At 37.8% G+C, this 12,477-nt stretch overlaps 1 protein-coding gene across 15 annotated transcripts in view; it reads right to left on the bottom strand.

Annotated features, from left to right (window-relative positions):
- dmd (dystrophin) overlaps positions 1-12,477 on the bottom strand; it is a 315,328-nt gene that overhangs the window by 43,429 nt on the left and 259,422 nt on the right. For 11 of the 15 annotated variants that reach the window (XM_055008380.1, XM_055008386.1, XM_055008379.1 and 8 more), the window contains 3 exons: positions 10,137-10,200; positions 8,590-8,650; positions 5,236-5,271 (listed from right to left, as the gene is read on the bottom strand). In XM_055008380.1, coding sequence (XP_054864355.1) covers positions 5,236-5,271; positions 8,590-8,650; positions 10,137-10,200 — 161 coding nt within the window. The remainder of the gene's footprint in view (positions 1-5,235; positions 5,272-8,589; positions 8,651-10,136; positions 10,201-12,477) is intronic. The other 4 variants (XM_055008391.1, XM_055008383.1, XM_055008384.1 and 1 more) reach the window with 1 other exon arrangement.

Raw genomic sequence — 12,477 nt, 5'->3', positions numbered from 1 at the left:
TATTAAAAGTATTTAAAAAAAAGTTTTTTATGTTCATTATGATCATGTCTTCACAAATTCCATAATTATTTATTATGGAAACAATCACTTATTAATAAAAAAATCAGTGGATATCGCTAAAATGTCAACTATGATACCTTTCAACTATGTTACAAAATGATCATTATACATTGACCTATGTAGAATGACTTCAAAATGATACATAATTACAGAAAAATAGTCCAGAATGAAATGAAATTTGTCCTAAATGACTTGAAAATTATTCCAAAGACACAAAAATGATCCAAAATGATGAGAAATGATCCAAGCTGACATACAACTTGTTGAAAATGACAAGAAAATTGTCTAAACTGACTCAAAACTTGTCCAAAATTAATTGAAAATTGACCAAAATGACTTGAAAATTATCCATAATTACAGAAAATTAGTCCAGAATGACTTGAAAATTGTCTAAAATGATTCAAAACTTGTCCAGGTCTATATATAATTGACCCGGACATAATTACGATGCTAACATGCAAAGTGGCATGCTCCAAGAGAGAAAGGACATTAAAGATCAATTTACAACATATGTGTCCTGCCACAGTCATAAGAAACATGCTGTGAATATTTAAACACACAGGTGACACGAAAGACACCGGTTCAGCAAGTGGACAAGAGGTTACTGCTGCGGATCTTAAGTATGACAGTAGGGTCCCCAGTCATGACGTGTCACTTCCTGTTCCCATGTGAGACGCAGTGATTCACTATATCCAAAACCATTTCAAGACATGCAATGTGGATAACTGATGGACTCATCAGCATTTTGTCATTCAGACATTAATGTTCCTCACAGCTTCATTCAGACTTACAACTACAGTAACAGAGAGAGTCACAGTACTTCTTGATATTAGTCATTCACACAAGATTGGACCATACGTCTAGCGATAGACAATGAATAACAATGCAATAACAAACAAAAGACAAAATCTAAGATAAAACCGACATCTCAAACCACACAAATAACTAACAGCCTAGTTTAATAATGTGGTCATGACTCAGTTGGTCTGGCGGTCCAACCCCCAGGCCTATCAGTGTGACGATGCGTCCTTAGACAATACACTTCACTTCAAGATGTTTCAAATGGTGGCTGAGCACCTTTGATGTGTGAATTTTTGGGTCAATGAGTGAATGAGAATGACATTGTGAAGTGATTTGTAGAACCCAACTAAAGGTATCAAGACTCTATATACGCTACCAGTCAAAGGTTTGGGGTCGTTCAGGCAATTTCATGTTTGCCATGTACCAATGAACCTATTTCAACTTGTATTTAAGGTTGGAGCTTACATACGCAGAAGGGTAAGAGCAGGAGACGTGCTTACTTATTATTCCAAGATAGTTATTTCCAATGCTAGCTTTGTAGTCACATGTACACTACTGTTCAAAACTTTTATCCATGTGCTAACGTAACTGCACAAGGGTTTTCTAATCATCAATCAGCCTTTCAACACCATTAGCTAACACAATGTAGCATTAGAACACAGGAGTGATGGTTGCTGGAAATGTTCCTCTGTACCCCTATGGAGATATTCCATGAAACATTTCCAGCTAGAATAGTCATTTACCACATTAACAATGTCTAGATTGTATTTCTGATTCATTTAGTGTCATCTTAATTGAAAAAAAAAATGCTTTTCTTTCAAAAATAAGGACATTTCTAAGTGACTCCAAACTTTTGAAAAGTAGTGTCTCTGCAAATCATTACCATTTACCAATAAACATCGAGGAAAGACTTCGATAAACAAGTGGATGTAACCAATTGAACCTCATCTCGTTACCATAGTGACTGTAGTCCAAACCTTTACAGATAAGTGACCATGGTGCTCATTCAGGCATGAAGCCAACATGTTGAGTTTCCATCAGATTAATCAAAAGGAGTGCATGTCTGAAAGGGGCTTTAGGGCCAGCTCATGCTTTCCACGTATGCATTCTCATCCCTGAGGTTGTACATGACGTACATTTCACCTCAAAAAGCTCATCATTCGCACTACAAACATGTGCCAAGAAAACAAGTGGTGCTCAAAAACAAGTATCTGGCATGAGGACAGAATGTACAAAGAGTTTCTCAGCCATCAACACCTTTCTAATCATTGACAGAGTTAGAATTAAAGTAATCACTGCTAGATTTTAGTGGAGCTTTGCATACTTACATACTTTTCATCGACGCCACTCAGTAGGAAGTCCTAATTTCTCTAGAAACCCTGTTCACACATGTCCGGCACATCTCAGGAATAATCATTGACGCGGTGCTAGTGGCCATTACTGGTATCTACTTTCAGCCATTGGTTTGTAGATCTGGAGTCTCCAGAGGAAACGTCTACAACTGGACACTTTTAGGTAAGGGTCATAGGGGTCATGGAGGCTCATTTTTGCCCCAAGGCTCTCAAACCAATTTTTCACAGCTACATAAGTGAACAAAATTTGAATGGTATTTAATTTGTCATTAAAAATTCAAATAGTGTTGGCGCTTTATTTTGAAATTCAACTAGGCATTCTTTTGGTTCAGTCCTGCCTGCCTCTGGGACACTTAGCACAGCTCTGTTAGACAAGGCGGAGCTCCAGCTCCATGCCTCTACCTCCCTTCCCCCCATCCTGCTGTTTCTGAAAGCAAAGGAGTCTCTACACCATCCAAGGAGGTTTTTCACCTCCCTGATGAGAGAGAGAGAGAGAGAGAGGGAGACTCTGCTTTTCAGGGGACACATTTCCTCATTCAATGCCATGAAGAGAGAGAATGGAAGGAGGACAGGCAGAAGAAAGATAAAGAAAGGGAAAAGACAAAAAATGAAAGGAGAGGGAGAGAGAAAAAGGAGCTTTTACAGGGAGAGGGGAGGTGGTGTTGGGTTGGGGTTGTCTGCTCTGAGAATCGGTGTTCAAGTCTTGAGAAACGTAGGAAATGTTGCACAAGAAACGAGAAAACTGCTGGTATTTTATAGGCAAGTCCCCACCGGCCCCAACCACACACACACACACACACACACACACACACACACACACACACACACACACACACACACACACACACACACACACACACACACACACTATGAGAGATTAAGGAGGAGGAAGAACACGGAGGGATGGATTCAACACATCAAACAATCCCTGACAGCTGATTTTCAGTCCAGGCACGACACCTTGCTGATGACTGTATTATTGTTGGAGGTTGTGCGTTTATAAATCGAGGACTCCACCCGTTCCACTGAGACAAATCAAACACAACTTTACAAGACGGGGTGTGTGGAATGAGGAATCACCTTCACAAAGCAGAGCAGTGACCACACAGGCAAGCAGTGGGTGTGTTATGTATGTTATGTGGGTGTATTGTATGTTGGCGTACTGGTGGCTTTAGCATGGGAACCCTCAGGAAACAGAGCTTTGGTTTGGGGTTGTTTTGTCTCCAAAATTCAGACAAAACTGCGGAGGTACATTTAGTCCTAAACGCCTCAGGAACACACTATTATAATCACTGTGGATGGTGTTGCCTGGGTCTCAAGCCTTACTGCGAGTTATTTTCATCAAGGACGTGTCTGAAAAAGTCTCTAGGAGGGCCTTCTTTCACCTGCACAGTATTGTCCTCCAAGTGATGTCGAAAACTAGTCCATGCATTTGTCACTTCTGGTCTGGACAATTGGAATTCCTTATTATTAGAATGTCCCAGTTATTCCCTGAAAACCCTTCAGATGATCCACAATGCTGCAGCAAGAGTACTGCAAGGATTTCTAGGTTCTTGAACCTAAAGGAGAAGTCCAGTGACTTCTTACTGAAGCTCCTAGAATTACCATGATCTGAAAGTTCAGACCAAGAGATCACATTTCTATCATATTAGCTTTCTTCACTGGCTTCCTGTAAAATCCACCAAAGAATTTCAAACACTCACATCCAACCTTTCATGAACCTCAATAACCAAGCTGCATTGTATCTTACAGACCTTGCGGTGTGCAGGCTTCCTTGCAATTCTTAGAGTTTTCAACAGCAGAATGGGAAGCACAGCCTTCAGCTATTCCACTTCTTTCCATGGAAACAGCTCCTATTAGGAATCAGACACCTTCTCTACTTGTAGAATTAGGCCTAAAACTTTCATTTTTGATCACACTTCTGGTCCAGATGGGCTCCAGCAAGCCTGATCCATGTTTTAGTCATGCTGCTATAGTTGTAAGCTGCTAATGGACTTCCCTCTCTCCTCTAGCCTATAAAGCACATGCCATTAACTTTGTGTTTTGTCCTCTCTACAGGTTTTTGGCTCCGAAGCTGCATGTTTCTGATCTGTGGTTATTTGCCTCGCGAAGCTTCCCAGCGCTTATTGTCCTGTTGGGAAGAATAAACTCCCCTTTACAGGAAGAAACCTCTGTCAGAACCAGGTTAAAGGAAGACGGCCATCTGCCCCAGCTGGTTGGGGGAGGGGGAAACTACTCCGGATGATGATGACAATATACTGTGCAGCTACAATTAAAAGTCTTGCTTTCTAAGCATTAAGTATAAAATGTGTTGGATTTACTGGTCGTATAAGGACTCGATTAAGCACACATTACCATTCAAAAGTTTGAGGTCACTTAGAAATGTCTGAATTTTTGAAAGAAAAGCAGATTTTTTCAATGAAGATAACATGAAATCAATCAGAAATCCAGTCTAGACATTGTTAATGTGGTAAATGACTATTCTAGCTTTTTTAGTCTTTTATTTTTTGCAACCACCTTCCTGGTGGATAAATATCTGGTACTCCCCACCAGGCTTTCAGAACTGAAGAAGCCTCTTGGATGAGAGGTGAAACGTTTTCGACTCACACGAGGTTAGTCCAGTTGCCATAACTTATGCTTGCTCGAGACTTAGCTAATGGTGTTGAAAGGCTAATTGATGATTAGAAAACCCTTGTGCAGTTATGTTAGCACATGGATAAAAGTGGGAGTTTTCATGGAAAACATGAAATTGTCTGAGTGACCCCAAACTTTTGAACACTACTACTTTTGGTAGTGTGTGATCATTAGCTTAATCCCCAGTGAAAACAATAATTGAACTTCAGGTCCTGTGGGGTGTAATGTCCACATACATCTGGCCACACAGTCATTTTTCTGTGCAATCCAATTCTAATGTGTGTATTTTTGTATGCAGTGTGTGTGTGTGTGTGTGTGTGTGTGTGTGTGTGTGTGTGTGTGTGTGTGTGTGTGTGTGTGTGTGCGTGTGTGGTCAGCTGGCACTCACAGTGTGTCAGTCATCAGGTCAGGTCCAGCTTCATCTCTGCATATGGAGGGGAGAATCTGTCACTTATCTGTCTCCCTCTTTCACCTCATGGATCATTAAATAACTGAGGGACTTTTGAAGTCCATGCAATATATCTTGTATACATTTTTATTAAAAGTAAAAAACTAATGCTTTTTATGTTCATTATGATCATGTCTTTACAAATTCCATAATTATTTATTATGGAAACAATCACTTATTAATAAAAATGGATGGATATCACTGAAATTTCAACTAAATAACTATCCCAATTTAATAACAACCACCTTCTAATTAGCTAAACAATAATAAAATGAGCTGATTCAAAAATAGTTTTGAATGTGTTCTATTTATTAAGTTTAATCATGACAGATATTTCTTTTGGCAATATATCAAATTTTATATGGAAAATAACAAATTAAATCACTTTCCACTAAGTTCCCCATTACAAAAACACCTCTCAAGGAAGTGTGTTAATTCCAGATCACATGACCTGCTCCACATGATGTCATTTCCTCCTGAAGAAAAGACTGATCAGACTCCAAGGCTTTCTGAGTTATTTAATATAAAGTAATGAGTGAGTCAAGTGTGGATTCATGGCATGTCAACAGGTTTACTACAATATCCTAATAAATAACTTTCAATTTCAATTTTACTCAATTTTATATATAATATTTAGAAGAATCTTTCTGTAAAAATGCCAGGTGGTGTTTGGTTATAGGCAGCCATGTTGATTTTAGGCCTGAAAACAGCAAAAATGTCAACTATGATACAAAAAGTCCCGCAATTATATATTGACCAATTTCTGTCTCTTGAACTTTTCTCAGGTATGTTTTTGGTTAATTCCTCGTCAAACAGCAAGTTATTTTCTACTCACACAGGCAACTCACAACACACTTCAGATCAACCAAGTATCTGGTACCAGCTAATGAAATCTCTCTTGCTCAGTCATTTATTGTTAATTCACACAAACAAAGCAGCGGGTTGCTGATTAGTTGGCCCTGCTGTGTGAGCTCTCGCAAGTAGTTAGGTTGACCAATCACAATGTGTGGTGATTCTGACCAATGACTTGGGAATGTGAAAGGGAGGGCTAAGGTGTTCACCACTTACACCCATCACTATTACACTCACATTAAAAGAAAAGTGTGGCATAACAAAAAACAAATACACAATAATTCCGTCACTATCCCTTCCAAAAACATGGACACACGAATAAAGTATTTTAAATGTCATCACCATCAGCAACGACACGTAGCATGTCAAGAAACTCCCATGAATCAGTGCTGTTAGCATGCTGAGCCACAAAAACTGACTTCTGGATCTTAGTTTTGCATTGATACACTACTGTTCAAAACTTTGGGGTCACTTACAAATGTCCTTATTTTTGAAAGAAAACTTGTTTTTTTTTTCAATGAAGATAACATTAAATGAATCAGAAATACAGTCTGAACATTGTTAATGTGGTAAATGACTATTCTAGCTGCAAACTGCTGATTTTTAATGGCATATCTCCATAGGGGTACAGAGAAACATTTCCAGCAACCATCACTCCTGTGTTCTAATGCTACATTGTGTTAGCTAATGGTGTTGAAAGGCTAATTAATGATTTAAAAACCCTTGCGCAATTATGCTAGCACCTGAATAAAAGTGTGAGTTTTCATGGAAAGCATGAAATCATCTGGGTGACCCCAAATTTTGAACGGTAGTGTATGTAAATGAATGAAAACAGATGGAACACCAAAATCTCACTGAAGAGTGGGTACCTGCTAATCTGTACTAGCGCATCTCAGCATCATGAAAACGTTCAATATTTTCCATTAGTTATTTAAAAAAGTGAAGACTGAGAATTTTCTAGACTCGTTAAACATGAAATTAAATATTTAAAGCTTTTTGTTGTTTTCATTTTGATGACTACGCCGTAAAGCTAATGAAAACCAGAATTCCCAACTATCTGAAAACGTGACAATATTTTATTTTGACTAAATTACTAAAGCAGCATAAACATCAGGTACCTCTTGGTCTAGTCCAACACAGTCCACAGATCATTACTCAAAAGGCTGGCTGTTGGGAGTGAAGCAGATTAATGGAAGCCAATTGGAAACCCAACGTAACCCAAGCAACAGGGGTGACCGGCATCTTGAGAGGATTGTCAAGAAAAGTCGATTCAAGAACTTAGGTGAGCTTCTCAAGGACTGAGGCTGGTGTCAGTGAATCAAGAGCCACAAAGTACAGATATCTTCAGGAAAGGGGCTTCAACTATCACACTCCTAATACCAAACTACTCCTGAACTAGAGACAACGTCAGAAGTGTCTTAAAGGAACTGGACTGTAACTCAGTGGTCAACGGTCCTCTTTTCAGATGGAAGTACATTTGCATTTCATTTAGTGAGCGACAGAATCCCATGTGAAGTTCCTGTAGTCTGTGATGATTTAGAAAGCCATGTCATCTGCTGGTGTTGGTCCGCTGGGTTTTAAAATCAAACTTTTAAGGGAAACTTTGAAGGATTTTTTTCTTGAAGGTTTTGCAAATTTTCTGAAATTTGGGCAGTTTTTTGCTGATTTTTTGGGGATTTTTTTCAGACAAGGAAACAGTATTTTTTTGGTGGCCGTAAATGAGGACAACAGGAGGGTTAATCTCATTACCTCTTGCATCATTCCTGTCTGTGTTTCTCAGATTTTTTTCTGGCTTTAGACATAATCATATAGTCTCAGCTTTGGATGGCAAAATAGACTGTGCTGCACATTATTGATTCAACGACACAGATGACCATTCTATGCTTTTACAACAACTTTGTTTTCAGAGTTTTGATCAATGTAGCTGCCGGTGGTTTTCGAAATCTCTCCCTGACCAATTGGAGTTCTCTTTTCCTCCCGTTGGAAAGAGAGTTCACCAATATTCTGCTCTTCGAACTGCTTTATTCACTATTTACATCAACAATATTACCTCCACATTGTACAACTGTAACTTCAATCTTTATGCAGATGACACGCTCCTTTATTCCTGCATTTCCAAATATTAGACAGTTCCAATGTTTCTTGTGTTTCTTACTGATGATTTATTTATCATTCATTGATACTGGCTTTGCTTTTAAATACATTTTTAATATTTTTTTTCTTATTGTTGATTCCTGCACTTTCTAGCATCATTAAATTCTGTCAATGTACTCTCTCTGGTTTGAAATTCAATGGAAGTTCTGACATTGGTGGAGAAATGAAATCCAGACTGTCGGTACCGACATCACTATATCACGTTAGCTAAAGTTTAGCAGGACATTTGTGTAATAGCAATGCAAAGCACATTCACAACTGTCTGCTACACAGCTCAGAGGTACTTACTTGATGTAATAGGGCACGTTGTTTGGGGAGACGCCCTGCTCAAAGGGTCTTTCTACGGATCCTGCATTGACAAAGAGAAGATAAGAAGAGGATCACAACAACAACAAACAGCATTTCACTGCAGCTCATGTTTGCATCTCACATTAGAGCAGATAAATAAGTTGTTTAGTCTACTTCTCACACTTTTCCTCCAGAATTTTTGGTTTTACAAGTAATAAACAAAAACATACAAATCTTCAAACTCCTACTTTAGTCCCATACGACCTTAACAGTCCTGGTCAGCAGTAAATGATCCATAAGAGACTAATCAAATGCACAAGTGTATTACAAAATGGGTATTTAAAAGTGTTTTCTGAGATACATTTCAGCATCTGTGAGGTTATGAACAATAACCCTGATCTTGTGTGAATCTGCTGCAACAATAAATGAGTGCTGGGGTTATATTGGTATTTAGAGATAAACCTAAAAACCCACCCAATGAGCTCCATGAGTCCAGATCACATGACTCCTTTGACTTTCAGTGCCCTTACAGATTATTTCATGCATTATGCATACAATTGGGACATGCAGTTACAGTCTATAGAACAAAATGAGTTGTCACTTTTATGTGTACTTAACCCTCGTGTTGTCCTGCGGGTCAAAATTGAGCCATTTTAAAGTTTGAAAATGTGGGGAAAAAAAATATTTTCACAGTGAAACTTCTGATGTCCACATTTTCAACATTTTAGGGAAATCTTTGAACATTTTTTGGAGGAAAAAAAAATGTTAAAAATGTTTCTGAAGAACATTCACAAAAAAAATCAACCAAAATCCAGTGAAATTTGCTGGATTTTGGTAGATTTTTTTGTAAATATTCTTAAAGAAAATATTTGAAGTTTTACTGATATATATGTAATCACTTTAGATATTTTTAGAATTTTTTTTTGAAGATTTTTCTCATTTTTTGAAAATATTTACAAGAATTTTCTTGCCAAATTTGGGGAATTTTTACAAATAATACATTTAAGGAAAACTTTTAAGGAATTATTGGAATTTTCTTCCTGAAGATTTTGCAAATTTTCAGAAATTTGGGGAATTTTTCTGCTGATTTTTTGGGATTTTTTTTCAAACAAGGAAACAATATTTTTTGGTGCCCGTAAATGAGGACAACAGGGGGGTGAAACTTGCTATATTTGTGAGACACTGTGATGTGTGTGATATAACTGTGCAGAGGATTGTGGATCAGAATAGCCAGAAAAGCATGGTGGCCGGCATTTTGCAAAATCTGACCGGATGTTTTGGCACACCGGTATGTATTGGGCTAGTATGGAAAACCCTCATAGTCTCTGTTTTCTCTCTCCTTGCTATAATTTATCACTTGGTGACCTGCTGACAGTTGACTGCTGTGCCACTCTCTCTATCACTTATTAAGTGCGACAGAGTGATGTTGCCCACCATATACTTCTACTCTCACTGACTTAAACTCACAACTATTGCGTGCCTCTTGAGCATCTCGTCAGCTGTCTAATATATGCAGGTAGGTGCATAATTGTTTGTGTTATACCCACCGTGCAGAAGGCCAAAGTCTCTGTGAGCGTCGGTCAGCTGCTTCAGATGCTCTTTGATGGACATCTGAGGGAGAAAGAAGGAAAACCCATTAAGATGGATAAATGGCTAGGTTTCTGTCCTACTGGTATTATCAATACGGGGATCCAAATAACAAATAAATCTATCAAATGAATACATTTAATCATTTGATTTAAAGGTAGATTCATATGATTTCAGCTTGAGTTGAAGGTTGGAACTTACAGAAGCAGAATCGTAGTCACACACACACTACCGTTCAAAAGTTTGGAGTCACCCAGACAATTTCATGTTTTCCATGAAACTCACACTTTTATTCATGTGCTAAATTTTTTAACAGTAGTGTCCATAAAACTAACTTATCGGTTAGCTTTGACTTGATATAGCATTTTAACCATTTAGCTGGAGTCTAGGGTTCATTTCTGCTCGTATTTTGCTACAATCTTGTCCTGATTGCTAATTTCCATGCCATTTGGTTCCCAAAAAATACATTTTAAGGTGTAATATTTTTCTCTTTGGGTTAGCAGGAACAGAAAGTCAATTAATGGTCAGTTTTAACTAAAAATGTACAACTTTATCTAGTGAGTTCTAGCACTGATGTGACCTTATTTACAAATCTGTTCTATGACTCAGATTACACAAGATGCAATTTTCTCCAACACAGCAAAGCAGAAACATATTTCTGGGAGATAGTCATCTTTGCTAACATTAATATGGTGTTTTACTGTATAATGAGAGGCACATGATCTACTCTCACAAAGACACAGCAGAAGATGGAAGGAGGCGATGGAGGATGGTAGGAGGCACAAAGATGAGAATGGAGAGGATGACTGAATTTGCAGTGAAGGAATTAGAGAGGGTGTAGTGTCCTGGGAGCCTCCTGTAGATCTGCCTGTCTAGATGGAGCTGAGATAATTGGGCCAAATCAGCACAGCTCTGTAGGTACACAGAGGCAGGGTACAGATATTTGTCTCCTGACTTACAGATTCCCATCTAAACTAAAAACTGCTGACCTATCATCGATCTGAAAGAAAAAAACGAACCTCGTAGTGTTTTTCTTGGCACTGACGTTGAAAATCCGATACTAACCTCTGATAATTTACCTGATTTGAAGTAGTTAACACACTGAAGCAGAGAACAAGTGTTTTGTATGATCAGAATACAGGGGAAATAATCTCTGTACACCTAAATAAGCTCCCACGTCCTGCTGATGTCACATCTCTAGGTATAGTTTGACAGATGTGATGCAATGCAGGGGTGTCAAACATGCGGCCCGTGGGCCAAAAGCGGCCGTCCAGAGGGTCCAATCCGGCCCACGGGACAACTTTGTAAAGTGTAAAAATTCAGAGAAGACATTAACTGCAAATTGTAACTTTGTAAAACTATAAATTTAAAATAATTTCTTGACGATGACAAGTTGTTTAGGTCATAAAGTAAAACACTAGATTGTTCAATGTTCTTTTGTCATTTTGTGTGTCATTTTTGTAGTATTTTGTCTTGTTTTTTGGGTTTTTTTGTCTGACTTTTATTGTTTGTCTCATGTTTTTGTCGTTTTGTGTTTCCTTTCTGTCTCGCTCAGGTTTTTTGCCTTATTTTTGTCATTTTGCGTTTTGCTTTTTTCCTTGTTTTGTGGATAATTTTTGTCGTTTTGTGGATTTTTTTTGTCTCGCTTGCATTGATTGCCTATTTTTTTGTCATTTTGTTTCTTGCCTCCCGTCATTTTGTGTTTTCTTTTTGTCTCGCTTGTGATTATTGTCATTTTGTGTTACTTTATTTGTTGTTTGTTTTTGTCTCACTTGCGTTATATATTTTTTGTCATTTTTTTTGTCGCTTTTGTCATTTTTTTGTCTCGTTTGTGTCTTTTGTCAATTTTTTGTGGCTTTGTAACTTTTTTGTCAATTTTTTTTGTTGAATTTTTTTTTGTTTTCTGCTGTTTGTCTCATTTTTTGTTGTTACGTCTCTCATTTTTGTCATTTTGTGTCTCATTTTTGTAATATTTTGTCTTGTTTTCGTCTATTTTCGTCTGACTTCTGTCATTTTGATCATAAAGTAAAATACTAGATTGTTCAGTTCAAGACAGCTGTGAGTAAATGTTGTTGTAGATACTAAGTTGCAATGTGTAAATGATAAATTGAGGCATAATATTGTTGAAATTTCACTTATTTTTCTTAAGAAATTTCAGGTTGTTCATAATGTTTTAAAGACAGTTCATTAAATGTGAATTCTTTTGCTCTAAAACAAAGGAAACATCAGGAGTTGTGGCTATTTATAGGTTATTATGCTGTGATTTTACTGGTCCGGTCCACTTGAGATCAAATTGGGCTG

The sequence above is a fragment of the Amphiprion ocellaris genome, chromosome 24, assembly GCF_022539595.1.
Source record: "Amphiprion ocellaris isolate individual 3 ecotype Okinawa chromosome 24, ASM2253959v1, whole genome shotgun sequence".
Lineage (NCBI taxonomy): Eukaryota > Metazoa > Chordata > Actinopteri > Pomacentridae > Amphiprion > Amphiprion ocellaris.
This window is presented reverse-complemented; position numbering and strand designations above follow the sequence as displayed.